The sequence below is a fragment of the Vombatus ursinus genome, unplaced genomic scaffold, assembly GCF_900497805.2.
Source record: "Vombatus ursinus unplaced genomic scaffold, bare-nosed wombat genome assembly UNPS02015066.1, whole genome shotgun sequence".
Classification (NCBI taxonomy): domain Eukaryota; kingdom Metazoa; phylum Chordata; class Mammalia; order Diprotodontia; family Vombatidae; genus Vombatus; species Vombatus ursinus.
The window spans coordinates 20,186-42,569 of NW_020954844.1; the positions used below are offsets into that span (position 1 = coordinate 20,186).

Below are 22,384 nucleotides of genomic sequence, written 5' to 3' on the forward strand. Positions count from 1 at the left end.
TAAACGTAATTAGGTCTTTTTTTCTGTGTGGAGACGATACATTGGTGTCTGTGGTTATGATTCTCTGATGCCCACAATACCTAGTGTTACAGCACAGGACAAAGAAACCCATCCCACTGTCTCTGGCCTGAGATGCTAGTTCAGGAAAGCAGCAAGTGGCACGCTCCCGGACCTGGCTGTCAGGGCAGGAGCCATTCCCTCTTCCTCCAGGCTGTCCTCCTAGGGCAGAGCAGAGGCCACCGAAGGTAGAGCTGGGGAGGAAAGGAGAAGCAGGAGAATGAGGGGTCACGCTGGGGGTCTGCCCTGCTCAGACCAGACATTCCCACTACTCCACTGCGGGAAGATCAGGGAAGGGGGCGCGGGGCGCGGGCGTGACTGAAGGAGGATTAGAATCCGTCCCCAGCTCCGCCTTCCCCTGGTCGGACTTCAACCCCGCCCCCACCACACACGGGCCGCCCCCAGACCCCTGGGAGCCCCTCGGGGGCTTCCTTCCTCCTCTGGCGGACGCTCCTCCCATTCCCCGTGTGCTGCCCAACCAGCCCCCGCTGCTCCGACCCCGCCGCACCCCGCAGCCGGCTCCGCCTGGGCCTGGCTCCGCTCTCGGCCCCCGCTCACCCCGTCACACGTCAGCTCAGGGAAGAGAAGGAGAAGCGGGAACCACCAAGCGTGGAAAAGGCAGCGAGAAAAGGAAGCGGAAGTCTCGTACTAAGACGGAAGTCCCTCCCGCCCGGGAGCTTGGAAAGTGCCCCGGGGCGAGCACGGTCTTCTGGGAATCGTAGTCTGGAGGCTGAGGCGCCTTCTGCGCATGGGCCCGGGGCAGCAGGAGCGGTCAAGTGGGGCGCCAGCCCCAGCTGGGACCGCGCGGACGACGGAAGGCTTGGCTTTGGCCTGGGCTGTGTTTTTGGAAAACGATGTCGGGGAAAAGCCGAGGATCAAAGAAGGGCCGGGCCCTGTCTGGGGTCCGTGGGACGAGGATCACGGTCACGGGGAGAAGGCAGAGCTGGGCTGTGCTCCTTTGGGTCTGGTTCCTCCGTCAAGGAGACCGACCCGAGGGAAACCAGGAGACGTGGAGGGCGTGTAGCTGTGCCTGGGGAATGCCCGTCGTCTGGTGGATGGGCTCAGTAAAACTAAGAGCTAACATTTAGGGGGAACTTCCTGTGTTCCCGGCAAGACTAAGCACTTTACAAGCACTATCTCATCTGGTCCTCACACCAACCATGGGAAGCAGGTGCTGTTATAGACCCTGTTTTAGAGATGTAGAAGCTAGGGTGAAGTGACTTGCCCAGGGTCACACAGCTAGCAAGTGCCTGAACTTGGAATTGAACTTAGGACTTCCTGATTGCATGCCCAGAACTCCATCCACAGCCTAGAGAAACTCTGAGGGTCATCCCCTCCCAGACTGATTCTTTTGTGAAGGCAACCTAGGCCATTTTTTGCCTCCATTCTTACCTAGCCTTTAATTAGTGAATGGGTGTTGCTTCTGATACACAGACTGGGGGAAGACCTTAAAGCAAATTCACTTGCAAGTCATGATAAATACTCAAAAGGTAGTCAGACTTATAAAATATATTCTAAAGTTCTAAATTTTCTCCCCCTTCCTCCCTAACCACCTCTTCAAGAGGGCAGGGATAATTTCTAATAAAATCCTTTATTTAACATAAATTATGCTTTTTCATTTTTGTTAATGGTAATTTAATTTCCCTTTTCTTCTTTCAAATCAAATTAGCCAATAGTTTATTCACTTGATTGCTTTTTCCACTGAAATGTCCATAGTTTCATCTGTTTATTCATTTTTTGTTTTTAATTTTGTTAATATCTAACTTGATTTCATCATTTGTTTGGGTATTTAATTGGAATTTTAAAATTTGATTTTTTTTTTAAATTTGTGTTTAGTTGCACACCTAATTCATTGTCAGCCAGTCAATTAGCATTTATTGAGCACCTACTACCTGCCAGGTGTACCGGCTGCGCCGACCTTATGCCAGCCGAGCCGAAAACTCCTCCTATAAGGAGCAGGCTGCCAGAGTCACACTCACTCACCAGTCTTCGGTCCTCAACCGGATAAACACACACAGAGACGGACCCATCAGGAGGCTGCCAACACCAGAGCTTTATTCAGAGGCCATCACAGCAAGGCCAAGCAGGAAGGCCAGAGCAACAGAGCAGGAGCAAAGAGAGAGCGTGATCTGACCACGCTCGTTCCTTAAGTAGCTGCTTAGCCCCTCCTCCCCAGCCCGCTTACTAACCAATGATTGCAGGGTCAGATACCAGAAGGGGCTGTCTGAGTTTAGCGCACCAAGGGAGAGGGAGTGACGCGGGAAGCTAGGACAGGATACAGGAAGGAGGCATCTGGGGTTTACGTTGCATATAGGGAGGGGACTAAGCAAAGGGAACTTGTCCTCTGCCGTCCCACTCCCATGTGGCACCGCCCCTTGCCTCAGGAGCACAAGCTCCAGCTACTTCCTTGCACCCAGCTTCACATAGCACTGCCCACTGCCTCAGGGCTTCTCCTTACCTAGCCCATCCCAGTCTACCACGACTCTGCCTACCACAGCCCCTGCCTCGACTTCCAAATACCCAGATCTTTACCCTAATCTTGCCACAGCACCCACCTGGCAGTTGCCAACATCAAACAGTCACTCACAGCCAGGCACACTGCGAAGTGCTAGAGATACAAACCAAGGCATGAAGACATGGTCCTCATTGCCCATAGTTCTGCCCTTCCAATCTTACAAGGCAAGTCCAATCCTTTTTTCCACATGACAGCCCTTCAAATACTTGTGTAGCAGGAAATTGGATTGGAGTCCAAACCACAGAATATAAAGGGAATGCTGCCACCAGCCCTCAGGGCCCATTACATGGAGGCCCTTGGATATTTTGACTTAAAAACTGATTGTTTCTAAAAAAATACAGCTAGCATTTATGGTGGTGCGGTCATCTTATTATATCCTCACAACAACCTTGGAAGGTAGGAGCTGTTATTATCCCCATTTTGCAGATTTTTAGAGAAACTGAGGCAGAGTTGACACTCCATGTTTGGCAAAATGCAGTCCAAAAAAGTAAAACCAGGTACAATCAGCAGACAAGGGAATTTAAAACAATCAAAAAGAAGGTTCCCTGGGATGTCAGGAGTTCCTCTCCCAATGGTGGGTTTTGTTTTTTTTTTTTCAAATATTCTTGATGCCCCACAGTCCCTAAGTGCGTCCCAAATCAATCCACCTGGGAGAAAATGTAACTCAAACCACTCCAGGTCTGCTCTGTAACACCTCCTTTGCTCACAACAGCCCTTGTTACTATTGTGGGAGTGGGAAAGTTTAACCCAACTCTACTGGGCTCCATCAGTGTCCCTCGGTCCAATAAAAAGACCTTTAGGGCTCATCTACGAAAGGTCTGTTGTTTTACAGATGAAGAGCTCAGATACGTAAAGTAAGTTATCCAAAGTTCCACAGAGCAGTGGGTCAGAAGGCCATTCTCAATTAGCTCTAATCATTTCAGATGACAAAGCAGGAAATCAAGGTGGCTACATCTGGGCTCAGGGACTTCAGGTGTGGAAGGGGAACTGGAAAGGAATGCTCTGGGACAAAAGGCAATGTTCTTTTCTAAGGACAAAAATCTGTGTAAAGCTGAAGAATAGGAAGATAGAAAACCTATACAGAAGTCACTAGATCTGCTAATCTCTCCAACCCATGAGTCACTGTGAAGGTTGTACCGTGAAATCTCTCATCCCACCCACTTCCTTCTCCCAAAGAGCTAAGGCACCATCTGGCTACTACTGAAGAGTCTTGAATTTGACCTAGTTTTAGGATTCTCCAAAACAAGATGCTATAACAGCCTTTCCCCCCCTCCCCCCCACAATTAACAGTACTTTATTTTTTCCAATTACATGTAAACATAGTTTTCAACATTCAATTTTATAGGATTTTGAGTTCCAAGATTTTTTTCTCTTCCCCTCCCCAACATGGTAAGCAATCTGTATAGGCTATACATGTAAAATCATATTAGAGATATTTACCCATTAGTCATCTTGTGAAAGAAGAATCAGAAGAGAAGGGAAAAACCACAAGAAAGAAAATACAAAAAACAGTAGGCTTCGATTTGAATTCAGACTCTGTAGTACTTTTGCTGGATGTGGATAGCATTTTCCATCATGACTCTTTTAGAATTGTCTTAGATCACTGTATTGCTGAGAAGAGCTAAGTCTATCAAAGCTGATCATCACACAATGTTGCTGTTACTGTGTACAGTGCTCTGGTTCGGCTCGCTTCATTCAGAATCAGTTTATGTATTTCGAGGTTTTTCTGAAATCCACCTGCTGACCATTTCTTATAGCACAATAGCATTCCATTACATTCATATATTACAACTTGTTCAGCCATTCCCCAATGGATAGGCATCTCAATTTCCAATTTTTTGTCTCCACAAAAAAGACCTACTATAAATATTTTTGTACATCTAAGTCCCTTTCCTTTTTTGTTCATCTCTTTGAGATACAGATCTAGTAGTGGTATTACTGTGTCAAAGGGTATACAGAGTTTTTTTCTTTGTTTTTGTTGAGGCAATTGGGGTTAAGTGACTTGTCCACAGTCACACAACTAGTTAGCTTTGTGTGTCTGAGGCTGGATTTGAACTCAGTTCCTCCTGACTCCAGGGCCAGTGCTCTATCTGCTGCGCCACCTAGCTGCCCTGGCATGCATAGTTTTATAGTCCTTTGGGCACAGTTCCAAATTGTTCCCCCAGAATGTTGGACCAATTCTGAATTGTGCTCATGTCCCTATTTTTCCACATCCCCTCCTGAATTTGCCATTTCCCTTTTTTGTCATGCTGGCCAAACTGAGGTAGTGTGACATGTTACTTCAAAGTTGTTTTCATTTGCATTTCTCTAGCTAAAAGTGATTTAGGGCACTCTTCCATTATTATTACTTTGATTTCTTCATTGAAAACTGTGTTTCTATTCCTAAACCATAACGGGAATCTTATTCATCTTTTCATGTGCATCACTAATTAGATGACAAGGCATTTGGCTACCAGGAGAAGGTCATTGATAATCCTGCTGTTTATTTGCACATCAGTGAACTTCGTCTCTTTGAAGTTCAGAGCACAGGACAGAAATCACATTGCATTAACATCTGCCACAGGCCCTAATGAGGCTTTGTTTTAAATAAGGTGATTCCAAATCTTTATGGTCCACAGTGGCTACCCAAATGAAGAGAAGCAGAAGCAGCAGCAGCCACATGAGGAACACAGCTCAGAATATGATATATTTCTCAAGTACCATCAACAATTATCCATCACACATTAGGCTCAGGCTCATCTGATGGCCAAGAGGTCATCCCCCAGCCTCTTGCATGCCATATTCTGAGGGACCAAAGTTAATACTAAGGATCTTCCAAAACCACCATCCACTCAGTAACCTCTCCCTTCCCCCTGAGGGCCCATGGGAGGATAACATTAAATCTTTGCCCCTTTACAGGGCTTCTTAGAGGAGAAGAATATCTTCTCCCATGGTGCCTAAATAAGGACTCTGTGAACTGCCTCTAGAGACTCAGAATCACAGTTTAGTCAGCTGGGGGAATCTTCCCACACTCCTTATAATCATGAAAATCACTCTAGTATCAATTCTCTGATGGACATAAAGTAGCATTTTTAGTCTAAAGTCTTACCCAAACTCACAAAGTTTCTCTCCAGAAAGAATTCTTTGATGTTGAGTAAGTTGCGTCTTCAGGCTGAAGATCTTACCATACTCAATGCATTCATAAGGTCTCTCTCCAGTATGAATGCTCTGATGTTGAGGAAAAGATACATTCAGGTGAAAGGCCTTCCCTTGTACGTTACATTCAGAAGCCACGAATTATTTAAAGTTGAGAAAGATGTCATTTGTGACAGGCCTTCTCACACTACTCACATTTATAAAGAATTTCTCCAGTATGAATTCTCTGATACACAGTAACATGGGGCTTCTTCTTGAAGGCCTTCCCATATTCACTACATACATAAGGTTTTTCTTCAACATGAATTTTTGATGTCTAATTAGATCCAAATTGCAATGGAAGGCCTTCCCAGACTCTTTACCAATCTCCCCAGGATGAATTCTCTGATGGATATAAAGCAGTAGCCTCCATGTAGGCCAACCTACATGCATTGATTTGTTTCCTGAATGAATTCTTTGGTGCTGAGTAAGTTGGATCCTCACTCTGAAGGCCTTTCCACATTCACTACATTCATAAGGTTTCTCTCCAGTATGAATTCTGTGATGCTCTGTAACTTGTGTTTTGTATCTTAAGTTCTTTCCGCATTCACTACATTCATAAGGTTTCTCTCCAGTATGAATTCTCTGATGAACTGTAAGTTTTGTCTTATACCTGAAGGCCTTCCCACATTTACTACATTCATAAGGTTTTTCTCCAGTATGAATTTTCTGATGCACAGTAAGTTGTGTCTTACTTCTGAAGGCCTTTCCACATTCACTACATTCGTAAGTTTTCTCTCCAGTATGAATTCTGTGATGAACTGTAAGTTTTGTCTTATACCTGAAGGCCTTCCCACATTTACTACATTTATAAGGTTTCTCTCCACTATGAATTCTCTGATGCACTGTAAGTTTTGTCTTATCCCTGAAGGCCTTTCCACATTCACTACAATGGCAAAGTGTCTCTCCAGTATGAATTTTATGACACACAAAAAGGTGCTCCATGTTCCTGAAGGCCTTCCCATATTCATCATATTCAAGTTTATCTCCAGTAAATTTTCTGCTCTCTGAAAGAAATAAAAGAGCTGAATAACTTGCTTTTTTTACCCTTTCCCAAGATTCTTAGTTCCTCAAAGGTTTTAGTGCCATTCTCTTGCGTTCTCACTTGAGAGGGACAGTATCACTAGTCTTTCACTAAGAATCAATATATCTTATTTGAAAGTATGATGACTCAGAAGTAACATGTAAATGATTTGATTGAGGATAAAATTACCTGGAGAGTTGACTGAACCCTTTCTCTACTTTAACTGGCTTACATTTGAATAGAATAAGACTATTCAGAAAAAAACAGATGACTCTAAGAAATTGCAAATGTATCCTTACCATCTGAGGTAACAATAGGAAGAGAAAAGAATGAACAGAAAAAAAATAGAGAATTGAGTTTAGAGTGAGGAAGAGAAGATATATGAAGTAAACAGAACAAAGAAATATGAAGGGGAAAATGTGACAACCATTTTGCCTGAAATTTTCTCTAAAAATCCAACATATCTACTTTGTAAGGGATTGATCGAAATTTTGAAGAGTAAAATATACAGGTGTTTTTGACAAGAGAAATTATTAATAATTACCTGAAACATTACTCAAAACTCTGGTAATCAAAGAAGTAAAAATGAAAATAATTTGGAGGTAGCAATAAATAGCCACCAGATTACCAAAGAAACTTTAAAAATGATAAATTTTGGGCATTGCCATACATCTTTTTTTCAAGTTTTTGTTAAACAGTGATTTCGTATCCCAGAAGCTGGGGTCGATGGATTTATCAAAGAGTAGATTAGTTTAGTCATTGACTGTTGTGTCTTGCATACCTAACCTATTCCACTAATCCACCACTTTCTCTTTTAGTCAGTACCATGTAGTTTTGATGATTGCTGCTTTATAATACAATTTAAGATCTAGTACAGCTAGGCCACCTTCCTCTGCATTTCTTTTCATTAGTTCCTTTGATATTCTGGACTTGTTCTTCCAGATGAATTTTGTTATTGTTTTTGATAGCTCAATAAAAGAATTGTTTGGTAGTGTGATTGGTATGGCACTGAATAAGTAAATTAATTTAGGTGGAATTGTCATTTTTATTATGTTAGCTCTGTCTACCCATGAACAGCTGATATTTTTCCAATTGTTTAGATCTGACCTTATTTGTGTGAAAAGTGTTTTGTAATTGTGTTCATATACTTCCTAATTTTGTTGGCAGGTAGACTGTGAAATATTTTATAATGTCTACAGCAATTTTAAATGGACTATTTCTATCTCTTGCTGCTGGGCTGTTAGTAATATACAGAAATGTGTGTGATTTGTGTGGGTTTACTTTATATCCTGCAACTTTGCTGAACTTGTCATTTCAAGTAATTTTTTATTTGATTCTCTAAATATACTATCACATCATCTGCAAAGAGTGATAGTTTTGTTTCTTCTTTGCCTATTCTAATTCCCTCAATTTCTTTTTCTTCTCTAACTCCTAAGCTAACACGTCAAACACAATACTGAATAACAGTGGTAACAATAGACATCCTTGGTTCACCGTCTTACTGAAAATGCTTCTAGCTTATCCCCATTACATATAATGCTTGATTTTTTTTTGATAGATGCTATCTATCATTTTAAGCAAGATTCCATCTATTGCAGTTATTCCTAAAGAGGGGAATAACTCTAGTGAGAATTAAAAAACACATTCTAGTGCTTTTAATAGGAATGGGTTTTGTATTTTGTCAAATGCTTTTTCTCCATGTATTGAGATAATCATATGATTTCTCTTAGTTTTGTTGTTGATACGCTCAATTATGCTACTCGTTTTCCTAATATTGAACCAGCCCTGCATTCCTCGTATAAATCCCACCTGGTCATTGTGTATTGTCTTTGAGATAATTTGCAGTAATTTCTTTGCCAGCATTTTATTTAAAATTTTTGGCTCAATATTCATTAGGGAAATTGGTCTCTAATTTTCTTTCTCTGTTTTGGCTCTTTCAGCATCATATTTGTATCATAAAACGTATTTTCTAAGACTCCTTCTTTGCCTATTTTCCCAAATAATTTATATAGTATTGGAATTAGTTGTTCTTTAAATGTTTCATAGAATTAACTCATAAATCCCATATGGCCCTGGAGTTTTCTTAGGGACAGCATTGATGGCTTGTTCAATTTCTTTCTCTGAAATGGGGTTAAGTATTTTATTTCCTTTTCTGTTAACCTGGGCAATTTGTATTTTTGTAAATATTCATCCATTTCACTAAGATTGTCAAATTTATTGGCATACAGCTGGGCAAAATACCTCCTAATTATTATTTTGATTTCCTCTTCATTGGTGGTAAATTCACCCTTCTCATTTTTGATGCTGCTAATGTGTTGTTGTTGTTTTTTTTTTGGTGAGGTAATTGGGGTTAAGTGACTTGCTTAGAGTCACACAGCTGGTGAGTATTAGGTGTCTGAGGCCAGATTTTAATTTCAGGCCTCCTGACTCCCAGGCTGGTATACCACCTAGCCGCCGTTCTTTCTTTTTTTAAATCTAACCAAAACATATCTATTTTATTGTTTTTTCATAAAATGAGCTCTTATTTTTATTTATTAGTTCAATAGTTTTCTTAATTTCAATTTTATTAATCTCTCCTATGGGTTTCAGAATTTATACTTTGGTATTTAACTGGGAATTTTCAATTTGTTCTTTTTCTAGCTTCTTTATTGCATGCCCAATTCACTGATCTCTTCTTCCTCTACTCACGTAATCATTTAGAGAGATAAAACTTCCCCTAAGCACAGCTTTCGCGGCATCCCATAAGTTTTGGTATGTTCTCATAATTGTCATTCTGGTGGATGAGGTTATTGATTGTTTCTATGATTTGTTGCTTGACCTACGCATTCTTTAGGATTAGATTATTTAGTTTCCAATTAATTTTTAGTCTACCTTTCATAGCCCTTTATTACCTGTAATTTTTATTGCATCATGATCTGAAAAGGATGCATTTACTATTTTTGCCTTTCTGCAATACACTGTGAAGTTTTTATGCCCTAGTTATATGGTCAAGATTTGTGGAGGTGCCATGTACCATGGAGAAACAGGTATATTCCTTTCTGTCCCCATTCAGTTTTCATCAGAGATCAAGCACATATTTAACTTTTCTAAAACTCTAATGATGTCCTCAACTTCTTTCTTGTTTATTTTGTGGTTAGATTTATAGTATGGCAGAAACTGGAGATAGACCAACATCTTACACCCTATACTAAGATGAAGTCAAAATGGATATAGGATTTAAATATAAACACTAATACTATAAGTAAACTTAAAGAGCAAGAAATAGTTTACCTTTCAGATGGATGGAGAAGGGAAGAATTTATAACCAAACGAGAGATAGAGAGTATTATGAAATGCAAAATGGATAATTTTGATTCCATTAAATTGAAAAATTTTTGCACAAAGCCAATGCATCCAACATTAAGAGGGAAGCAGAAAATTGGGAAAGAATTTTTACACACAGTGTCTCTGATAAGGGCCTCATTTCTAAACTATATAGAGAATAAGTCAAATTTATAAGAATACAAGGCATTCCCCAATTGACAAATGGTCAAAGGACATGAACACGCAATTTTCAGAGGAAGAAACTAAAGCTATCCACAATCATATGAAAAAATGTTCTAAATCACTATTGATTAGAGAAATACAAATCAAAAAGACTCTGAGGTACCAGATCACACTGATCAGATTGGTTAACAATGCAAAACAGGACAATGATAAATGTTGGAGAATATGTGAGAAAATTGGAAAGCTAATGCATTGTTGGTAAACTTGTGAAATGATCCAACCATTCTGGACAGAAATTTGGAACTATGTCCAAAGGGCTATAAAAATGTGCATACCTTTTAACCCAGCAATATCACTTCTAGGTCTATATTCCAAAGAGATCGTAGAAATGGGAAAAGGACCCACACGTACAAAAATATTTATAGTAGCTTTTTCTGTGGTGGTAAAGAATTGGAAATTGAGAGGATGCCCATTAATTGAGGAATGGCTGAACATATTGTCGTGTATGAATGTAATGGAATACTATTGTGCTATAAGAAATGATGAGTTGGCAGACTTCAAAAAAACCTGGACTTACACGAACTGATACAGAGTGAAATGAGCAGAACCAGAGAATACTGAACACAGTAACAGCAACATTGTGAGATGACTGACGTTTATAGACTTGGTTCTCCACAGAAATGCAAGAATCTAAGACAACTCCAAAAGACTGATGATGGAAAATCTATCCACAAGCAACGAAAGAACTATGGAGTCCGAATGCAGATGGAAGCATACTATTTGCTCTCCTTTTCCTTTGTTGTTTTGTTTTATTGCTTCGTTCTCGGAGTTCCTCCCATTAGGTCTAATTGTTCTTTACGTCATAACTAATGGGAAAATATGCTTAATATGAATGTATAAGTACAGCCTATATCAAACTGCATGCTGTCTTGCCAATGTGGGGGGATGGGTGGGAGGGAGAGAAAATTTAAAACTTAAAATCTTGTTGAAGTGAATGTAGAAAATTAAAAACAAATTATCAAGGGAAAAAAACAAAAAAAATTAATTTTAGCCAATTATTTTGAAATAGCTACATATCAAGCTACTACTGCCTTTTTTCTGAAAAGGAACATCAATTTTGGCTAAAGCTACAGAACTATTCAAATCCTTTGACCCAATAGTACCAGTACTAGGTTTGCATCCTCAATATATTACTGAAAACAAACAAGGCACTTCCAGCAAAATATTTCACAACAGCTATTTGTAAAATAGCAAAATACTGAAAACCTATAGGTCCAATGATTGGCTTAAGGCTAAACAAGTCCTGACATATAAACATATTACTGTGCCTTTATAAACATAATTTCAAAGCATAAGGAAAAATACTATGATACATAACATCAGACTCAAAGAAAGGGGAATTAGGTGAGGATTAACTATTTTAAAAAGTAACATCAGCAAAGCAACATTATCCAAAAAAAAAAAAAAGAAAATATCAGAAGAGGACTAAGAAGTAAAAAGAGCACATTACTTAACATCTTAAGTAATGTACTTATTTTAAAAGGGAGAATGAATTCATGCAAGTGAGGCAGGAGAATGCCTGCTTAAGAGAAGATAATCTTCAATGAACAGAAGAGAAATACCTGCCCTGTACAAAGGCAACAACTCTGTTTGAGGGTGGAGATACATTTCAATAAAGAGATAGATTAAAAAAAAAAAAAGTAACTTCGTGAGATAAAAAAGAAAGTTGGAAAGTCTCAGCTCTTCTCAACAGGTATGAGAAGCTTTGATAGGCCGTTGTTAATATTCTACAAGAGCTGTGACCTAAAATGATCAACAGATCACTATACTGCGATGACCCATCTGTTTGGTTTTTATGTAGTCACCTGGAGAGCTGCTTCTTACAATATCTGCCTCTGGCATCCAAGATGCTTCCTTTCTTTCCAACTGGTAGATCACATCTGGTTTGGAAACTGCAAATCCTGTTCATTGAAAAGGAAAAAGTGCTAGGGAGTTATCTCAGAGTTCCATCACAGAAGAAATAGATGAAATATCCCTTCCAACTCCTAGAAGTAAGGCAGGGGAACAAGGGCACTGAATGTGTTTTATACTACCAAGGGTAATACGTTAGTTGACTTCTTTGGACACTTTTGTATTTCAAATATGTGGAGCTCAATGTGCTGGGTGGAGGGAGAAGTAGGGTTTTCTTTTCTTTTTCTTTTTTAAGATGTCAAGGGGAGGAGAAATTGCATTTTTAAAAACACAGCCACAAAACTTGATAAAAGAATTCAAAAGCAGTTTAAGTCCTCTTTGGGGAAAAAGCGAGGGGCATGCTAGGAAGACATCAAGGATAGTACAAAGTACCACTGAAGGATATTTTATATTATGGTAGAATGGATTACTGAGTAGGACTTAGGAAAAAATAATTCATTTGACTCATTCCCTGCTTTGACAGCGGGAACACGGTATAATGAACCCTACCTTGGGATTAAAAAGAATGTTGGAGTTGAAGTAACAGAGAGGGGAAGATACATCCTCAAGGATAACAACAAATCAAGAAATCAATTTCCAGGAATACTATGCAAAGACCTTTTTTCTGGAAACAGGTAGCACAAGTAATCTGTCTCTTGGCTACAAAAGGATTAGGAATATTCTCCCCTTGTACACCAAAGAATAACTGTTAAAATCTTGAAAGTTGTCAAAGTATACATCAAGACTCCAAAGGGGCAGCTGTTCTTACTCAAAAAGACCAAGTTCCTATAGTTCTCCAGCATCACATCTCTGCACAGCTTTTTCTGAGATGGGTTCAATTGTACCCACTCCTCTGGGGTGAATTCCACAGCCACATCCTTGAATGTCAGCGATTCCTGAAATAACAAAAACATTTGTGCTTACCCAGCTATAGCTCTGCTATAAAGTTCAAATGTAAACTCCTTGTCAGGAGGGTGATCGAATGCAGGGCATTAGAACAGCAAGTGGTACCTGAAACTGAGGCAATTGAGTCAACCACAATGACTCAATTCTGGAGGTAGCTCAGTTCTTTTTCTGTTCAATTATAGGTGTAGTCAAATGTGTCTTATGAGAAAAATGTATTCAATTCGGAGAATGGGTTGAAAACCTTACTGCATTATTTGAACCTAGTCCTTTGCGGTTGGAAAACCAGAACACCTTTACCTGTTGTTTAGAGACCCTGAACTAACGATCATGGAATGTGTGCACATTTATAGACAACACAAAATCCAGCAGACCTGAAAGAGGAACAGCTCTTCCTGCAAGAGAACTCAGCAGGTATCAAATCGAAACAGCAGCCCTGAGTCAAACAAGGCTGGAAAATGAAGGCCAGCTTACTGAAGGGGGGGCTGGATACACATTTTTCTGGAGTGGCCACAATCAAGCGGAATGTCCCGAAGTTGGTGTAGGTTGTGCAATCAAAACTAATCTAGTCAACAAGCTTGTATGCCTGCCAAAAGGAGTGATCTTCAGCATCTCTATCTTGCCACTGGACTCAAATGGCTCTTGAGGAGCCTGGTGACCTTGTACAGCCCACCATCACTTAATCCACTTCATTTGCAAGTCATGGCATCGTCTTCCTGATGACATGGTCCTCTTCAGAATGAAGGACAAACAACCTGTGAGTAGTCTGAGCTGCCCCACTGGGGACCCAACTGGCCACTTCCAGTTGGGAAACTCAGCTCCTTCTCCTCCTCCTCTCCCTTACCTGCAAGCCTCTCCCTTGGTCTAAGTGAGTTATCATGCCCTTGGCATTTACTGGTTAGATTTCTTTCTTAAAGACCATGCCTTAAACCCAATTAACCCTGGCTCTCTTGGACAGGCCAACAAAAAGTCCAAGCCCAAGCCCACTAGGTGGTCATTGTTTGGGGCTCCAGTAGCCCATTTGCTAAGTAAATAATAATTGTTTCTATTTCAGCCAAAAACCCTGATGGTCTTCCCCTCCCAGACTGATTTTGTTTACTTATTTTTTGTTAGATAAAAGGAGCCATTCCTCCCCACATTTCTAAACCAGCCTTAATCACTGAATGGGGCTTTGCCTCAGTCAAAGTGAGAACTCCTAAAGACCTTAGCTTCAAAAGGCCAAGGCTGGGCCACCTCCAGTCTTCCTGATCTCTATCTTGCCACTGGACTGAGGTGGCTCAGGAGGAGAAAGTGAGACCTTTCCTCACAACCCCAATTCATTTGCAAGTCCTGGCATCATCATCCAGATGGCATGGATCTAGAAGAGGACACACACACACACACACACACACACACACACACACACACACAAAACCAACCATCAAGGGCCTGTTAATGTACTTGTTTTCCCAGGGGTGATCTAGAATTTCTCATTTTACTTTTTTCTGTCAATTCTGCCAAACAGATGACGGTGAGGGGGAACCTCAGAGAACCTTAATTTTCCGTTATTCCTACCCTTTATATTTTTAAGAGGAATAGGTGGGCAGCTAGGTGGCAAAGTGGATGCAACTCCAGCACTGGAGTCAGGAGGACCTGCGTTGAAATTAGGCTTCAGACACTTGACACTTACTAGCTGTGTGACTCTGGGCAAGTCACTTAACCCCCTCTGCCAAATCTGGGGGAAAAAAAAATTTAAAAAAGGAACAGGTATTGTATTTTGTCAAAAGCCTTATCTGCATCTACCTATATAACCATGTCCTGTTTATTGTTTATATTATGCGTTTAGTCCATTATATCAATAGTTTTCTTAATTTTGAACCAAATATGAAAGCATTAAGCAACTTCAACGTCATAATGAATAACCTTTATGAAATAGTGCTGTAATCTCTCACTGCTTTAGGTAACAACATCATCTTTCTTTGTAGAAAGAATTCAGTAGGAGCCTTTCTTTTTCTGTATTTTCACCCACCTTATGTAAATATTAATATGATTCATGAAAACTTGAAAGGATGAAAATTAGGAAATATGACTAGAAAACTGATGAACTTTGACTGCACATTTAAGCATAGCTTTTCTACTTTCATTTTCCTTCAATTTTTTTTTTGGACCAGGGCCAACAAGGAAATGTTTTGCTACTTCACAAGGAAAATGGGTGTCCTGTTCTTCTAAATGGGTGGGGAAAGAACTGGAAGGTGGGAAGAGGTGCATAAGAATTTGGAACACAAAATTAAAAAAAAACCCCACAAACTAAATGTATGGTCTTTTTTTCTGGGGGAGAAGATAAAGTAGTCTCTATGGTATGTTTTAGTCCTAAATATAATTCTCTGATGCCTACAATTTCCATTGTTATAAAATAGGAGAAAGAAACCTATCCCTGGGGCAGCTAGGTGGCACAGTGGATAGAGCAGCAGCTGAGTTCAAATCCAGCCTTAGACCAAACACCTGACACTTCACTAGCTGTGCGACCCTGGGCAAGTCACTTAATTCCAACTGCCTCACCAAAAGAAAAAAAAAAGGAACCTATCCCAAGGTCTCTGGCATGAGATGCTATCTCAGGAAAGAAGAAAGTGGCACTCACCTTTCCAAACCTGGCTGTCAGGGCAGGAGCCATTCCCTCTTCCTCCAGGCTGTCCTCCTGGAGCTGAGCAGAGGCCACCGAAGGTAGAGCTGGGGAGGAAAGGAGAAGCAGGAGAATGAGGGGTCACGCTGGGGGTTTGCCCTGCTTAGACCAGACATTTCCACTTCTGCACTGTGGGGAGATCAGGCAGCGGGGCAGGGGCTGGGGACAGGCCAGAAGGAAGCGGTCATTTCTCTCTTGAGGGGTGGGGGGCGGGGGGCGCTGTCCTGGGGCCAGCATCTCTTTAGAGACAAACTGGAGAACAGACAGAGGACCTTTTCAGCAAGGTGAGGGCACGGGACCCGGGCAGCATCAGGGAAGGCTTCCCCGAGGAAGGGCTGCCCAGGAGGATGCTGGGAGGAGATGAGACCACGAGGAGTCCCCACCGAGGACCAGACAGACACACATGGGGAGCACATTGCCGGGGACTCTGGGCACAGGAGGAGGCCTGAGGCATGGAGGGCCATGCCCTGATCAGAGTCACCGGATGCGGGCGTGACTGAAGGAGGATTGGAATCCGCCCCCAGGCTCCGCCTCCGCCTGGTCCACCTCCAACCCCCGCACCCCGCCCAACCCACAGGCCGCCCCCAGACCCCTGGGAGCCCCTCGGGGGGCTTCCTTCCTCCTCTGGCGGACGCTCCTTCCGTTCTCCGGGTGCTCCGTAGCCGGCCCCCGGTGCTCCGACCCCGCCGCACCCCGCAGCCGGCTCCACCTCGCTCTCGGTCCCCGCTCACCCCGTCACACTTCAGCTAAGGACAGAGAAGTGGAAGCGGGCACCAGAAAGCGTGGAAGAGGCGGAGAGGAAAGGAACCGGAAGTGTCGTTCTAAGACGGAAGTCCCTCCCGCCCTTGAGCTTGGAAAATGCCCCTGAGGCGAGCACGGCATTCTGGGAACCTCATTTTAGAGGCGGAGGTTTCTTCTGCGCACGCCTGGAGCTCGGCCCCTCCCCTGGCCCGAAATGCAGTCCTACCTCTCTCGCCCCGCCCCCTCTGTTCCACCCCTTATCCCGTGCATGGTCTTCCCAGCCCCAGAGCCCCAGGGGAGTCACTAGGCGTGAGGTCCCAGACTTCTAGGTGCCCTGGGGCTCCTCCGAGGCTCGTCTAGCACGCATCTTTCCCACTGAAGCAGCCACTCACAAAGGCTGCGGCTCTAAAGAAATGCTTCCTGTGCGCCGGCATCTTCCGGCAGGAAGTGACGCAAACACCCAGGGAAACCACGGGCTGGGGCTGGATGCCAGGAGCGCTCGCTGAGCCCCCTGGGGCTTCCAGGAGGAGGACGCGAGTGGGCCCCGGGCAGCAGCAGAGGTCAAGGGGATGCCAGGCAGGGCAAGGCAAGGCCGTGTCCGCTTTCTGTGTGTTTCCTCCGTCACGGACACTGACCCGAGTGATACCAGGAGACAAGGAGAGTGTTTAGTTGTGCCTGGCTAATGCCAGTCATCTGGTAGATGGGCTCAGTAAAACTAAGAGCTAACGTTTAGGTGAAGCTTACTGTGTTCCAGGCACCACTAAATACAAGGATTATCTCATCTGGTCCTCACAACAACCAGGGGAATGGGGGCTGTTATAGACTTCATTTTGTAGACGCGGAAACTAGGGTGAAGTGACACACCCAGGGTCACATAGGTAGCAAATGCCTGAACTTAGATTTCAACACAGTTCTTCCTGATTCTTCACCCAGAACTCTATTCACGGCCTAGAGAAACGCTGAGGGTTTTCCCCTCCCAGGCTGATTCTTTTATGAAGGCAAAGGAAGCCAACTTTTGCCTCAATTCTCATCTAGCTTTTAATTACTGAATGGTATTGCCTTACACAAACTGAGACCTGGAAAAGACCTTTCCTTGAAAAGGCCGTGGTCTGTTTTGGCTCATCTAGGTTTAAGTATCAGCACCATATATGTTTCATAAAAAGAACTTCGTAAAACTCCTTCTTCACCAATTTTCCCAAATCATTTATTTAGTATAGGAACTAGTTCTTTAAATGTTTGATAGAATTCACTTGTAAATCCATCTGGTCCGAGTTTTTTTTTTTTTTAGACAGTTCATTGATGGCTTCTTCAATTTCTTTTTCTGAAACTGGGTTAAGTATTTTATTTCCTCTTCTCTTAATCTGGGCAATTTATATTTTTTAAAATACTCATTCATTTCACTAAGATTGTCAAATTTATTGGCATACAGTTGGGTAAAATAGTTCCTAAGTATTGTTTTGATTTCCGCTTAATTGGTAGTGAATTTAGTTTTCATTTTTGATGCTGGTCATTTGGTTTTCTTTTTTTTAATCAAATTAACCAAAGGCTTATCCATTTTAGTTTTTTTAACTAGTTATTAGTTTTATTAATTCAATAATTTTCTTAACTTCAATTTTATTAATCTCTCCTTTGGTTTTCAGGATTTCTAATTTGTTATTTAATTGGGGATGATGCAGGTTTATGTCACAAGAGATGTTTTGCACTATCTTCCGTTCCCTTACCATGTTGCATTAGCATTGTCTCCCATCATCTTCAGGATAACTCAAGTTGTTCCACATTCTCTGCCCATCTGCCTATGTGAAGGCCTCATACATGTTCTTTACTCCTCATGCTGGTACCCTGTACCATTTCTGCTCCCTCCACTATGTAAAAAGGCATGGAAGAAGGCCTGAGGGAGGGAAGGAGGTATGACTCCCCACTCAGGATAGACAGTGTCACTCATGGTTACTGGACATGCTGTGAGCTAAAAGGATGTTATCCTTACTTCTCGCCTCCTGCTACTATGTTTAAGCCCTTGGCATAGGGATCAGTTTTCAGATGTTCCAAGGAAGCCACCTGAATTCTCCCTAGAGTCATATAGAGGAAGGGGAATGGAGAGACAGCTGGATTAAGAAACAAACAAAAAAAAAACCATGGCAGACCTGAAACTGACTTCACAGAAATCCATTATTGAGAGTAAGAAAGGACCTTGTGGACTCTATGCTGCAAATCATATTTGAAAATGAATTTCCTCCATGACATACCATTAAATAGGCATACCATGCCTATCTAGCCTCCAATGAGGGCAGGGCCCCAACAATATTTACAATTTTTGCACATGTAAGTCATTTTCCTTTGATGTCTTTGGGATACAGATCAAGCAGTGGTATTGCTATGTCAAAGGGTATGCACAGTGTTATAGCCCTTTAGGCACAGTTCCAAATTGTCCTCTAGAATGATTGGACCAGTTCTGCATTGTGCATTAGTATCCCTATTTTCCCACAAACCCTCCAGAATATCACTTTCCTTTTCTGTCACATTGGCCAATCTGAGCTAATGTGACATATTGCTTCAAAGTTGTTTTCATTTGCATTTCTCTAATCGATAGTGATTTAAAGCATTTTCATTATTGATCCCTTTGATTTCTTCACTGAAAAGTCTTTTTATATTCTTTAACCATAATGGGAATTTTATTGATCTTTTCATATGTGTCACTAATTAGATGACAAGGCATTTATCTACAATGAGAAGGTCATAATTAATCCTGCTGTTTACCTGCACTTCAATGAACTTCTTTCCTTTGACATTCAGAGCACAGGACAGAAATCATGTTGCATCAAAATCTGCCACACATTCTTGGGATGCTTTGTTTTAATTAATGTGATTTCAAATCTGTAACATCCACAGTGGCTATTGAAATGAACAGGAGAAGAAGAAGCACCAGCAACATCAGGTTGCTGATGAGGATATATTCCTCAAGCTCTGTCAATAATTATTCATCACACATTAGGCTCAGGCTCATCTCATGGCCAAGAGGTCATCCCCAAGTGTCTTGCAAGCCATATGCCCGGGGACAGTTAATACTAAGGACCTCCCAATACCACTATCCACTCAGTAACCTCTGCCTCAGCCAGCATCATCTCTCCTTCCCTGAAGGTCCATGGGAGACTGGGATGATAATACTAAATCTTTGCCTCTTTGCAGGCTTCAGAATAGGGGAAGAATCAATCTAGTATCAATTCTCTGATGAACATAAAGTAATGTGTTAAGTCTAAAGGCCTTCCCAAATTGCAAAAGTTTCTCTCCAGAATTAATTCTTTGATGTCAAGTCTGTCAATTGTGTCTCACTTCAGAAGACCTTTCCACATTCACTACATTCATAAGGTTTCTCTCCAGTATGAAGTTGATATAGAGTAAGATCTGAGTTGTAGAGAAAACCCTTCTCACACCTTACATTCATAACACATATCTCCAGTACAAATTCTCTGACGAACAGTAAGATGTGACTTCTTCTTCCTAAAGGCCTTTCCACATTTACTACATTCATAAAGTTTCTATCCAGTATGAATTTCTTCATGTCAAATAAGGTCCAATTTGTAGGGGAAAACCATCCCACACTCATTAAATTCATTATGGATGTCAACAGTATGAGTTCTCTGATGTACAGTAAGATATCTCTTCCCTCCTGAAGGCATTTCCACATTCATTACATTCATGTGGTTTCTCTCCAGTGTGAATTCTGCAGTGCACTGTAAGTTTTGTCCTCATCATGAAAGCCTTTGCAAATTCACTATATTCAAAAGGTTTCAATGAAAGTTGTGTCTTACTGCTGAAGGCCTTGCCATATTATTACATTTATCAGGTTTCTCTCCAGTATGAATTCTGTGATGTGCTGTAAATTGTGCTTTATGCCTGCAGACCTTCCCACATTTACTACATTTATAAGGTTTCTCTCCAGTATGAATTCTGTGATGCACTGTGATTTGTGTCTTATCTAGGAAGGGTTTTCCACATTCACTACATTTATAAAGTTTCTTTCCAGTATGAATTTTTTCATGTGGAGTAACATCTGAGTTGTACAGAAAACCCGTCCCATTCCTTGTATTCATCACACATATATCCAGCATGAAGTCTCTGATGCACAGTAAGATATGACTTCCTCCCAAAGGCCTTCTCACATTTACTACATTCATAAGGTTTCTCTCCAGTATGAATTCTCTGATCAGTAATTTCTCTCCTACTCCTGAAGGCTTTTCCATATTCACTACATTTATAAGGTTTCTCTCCAGTGTGAATTGTGATACACTCTAAGTTGTGTCTTATTTCGAAGGCCTTTCCACATTTACTACATTTTAAAAATTTCTCTCCAGTATGAATTCTGTGATGCACTATAAGTTTTGTCTTATCTCTGAAGGCCATCCCACATCCACTACATTTTTAAGGTTTCTCTCCAGTATGAATTCTGTGGTGCACTGTAAGTTTTCTCTTATCTCTGAAGTCTTTCTCACATCCACTATATTTATAAGGTTTTTTCCCAGCATGACTTTTTTCATGTGGAGTAACATCTGAGTAGTAGAGGAAACCCTTCCCACACTCCTTATATTCATCACACATAGCTCCAGTATGGAGTCTCTGATGTACAGTAAGATGTGACTTCCTCCTGAAGGCCTTTCCACATTCACTACATTCATAAGGTTTTTCTCCAGTATGAATTCTCTGATGCACTGTAAGTTGTCCTTTATACCTGCAGGCCTTCCCACATTCACTACATTCAAAAGGTTTCTCTCCAGTATGTATTCTCTGATGCACTGTAAGTTGTGTCTTACTGCTGAAAGCCTTCCCACATTCACTACATTCATAAGGTTTCTCTCCAGTATGAATTCTCTGATGCACTGTAAGTTGTGTCTTATCTCTAAAGGCTTTTCCACATTCAATACATTTATAAGGTTTCTTTCTAGCATGAATTTTTTGATGTAGAGTAAGATCTGAGTTGTAGAGAAAACCCTTCCCACACTCCTTATATTCATAACATGTTTCTCCAGTATGGAGTCTCTGATGTACAGTAAGATGGTCCTTCCTCCTGAAGGCTTTTCCACATTCACTACATTCATAAGGTTTCTCTCCGGTATGAATTGTCTGATGCACAGCAAGCTCTGCCTTTCTCAAGAAGGCCTTTCCACATTCACTACATTCATAAGGTTTCTCTCCAGTATGAATTCTCTGATGGACTGTAAGTTGTCCTTTATACCTGCAGGCCTTCCCACATTCACTACATTGATAAGGTTTCTCTCCAGTATGAATTCTGTGGTGCACTGTAAGTTTTGTCTTATCTCTGAAGGCCTTCCCACATTCATAACATTTATAAGGTTTCTCTCCAGTATGAATTCTCTGATGCAGAGTAAGTTGTGTCTTATCCCTGAAGGCCTTCCCACATTCACTACATTCATAAGGTTTCTCTCCAGTATGAATTCTCTGATGGATTGTAAGTTGTCCTTTATATCTGCAGGCCTTGCCACATTCATTACATTCATAAGGTTTCTCTCCAGTATGAACTCTGTGATGCAGAGTAAGTTGTGTCTTCTCCCTGAAGGCCATCTCACATTCACTACATTTGCAAAGTTTCTCTCTAGTATGAATTCTCTCATGCACAGCCAGATGCTTCTTGGTCCTGAAGGCCTTCCCATATTCATTACATGGAAAAGGTTTATCTCCAGTAAATTCTCTGATCTCTGAAAGGAAGAATAAAAAAATGATTAACTCTTTTTTAAAAAAAAAAACCAGGTTTTAGAGGTATTCTCTTGCCTTCTCACTTGAGAAGGACAGTCTTACTAGTCTTTCACTAAGAATCAATTTATCTTATTTAAAAATATGAAGACTCAAAGGTACTCTACATAAA

At 41.3% G+C, this 22,384-nt stretch overlaps 1 protein-coding gene across 5 annotated transcripts in view; it reads right to left on the minus strand.

The window, feature by feature from the left end:
* Positions 1 to 22,384, minus strand: part of LOC114031124 (zinc finger protein OZF-like) — a 31,069-nt gene continuing 8,685 nt past the window's right edge. The window contains exons 4-7 of one of the 5 annotated variants that reach the window (XM_027846142.1): positions 15,727 to 15,815; positions 12,976 to 13,102; positions 12,122 to 12,217; positions 4,662 to 6,753 (exon numbers count right to left, since the gene is read on the minus strand). In XM_027846142.1, coding sequence (XP_027701943.1) covers positions 5,849 to 6,753; positions 12,122 to 12,217; positions 12,976 to 13,102; positions 15,727 to 15,815 — 1,217 coding nt within the window. In that variant the 3' untranslated portion in view covers positions 4,662 to 5,848. Of the gene's footprint in view, positions 252 to 565; positions 704 to 4,661; positions 6,754 to 12,121; positions 12,218 to 12,975; positions 13,103 to 15,726; positions 15,816 to 19,223; positions 22,218 to 22,384 lie in introns of those variants that run through there. The other 4 variants (XR_003567698.1, XR_003567699.1, XR_003567700.1 and 1 more) reach the window with 4 other exon arrangements.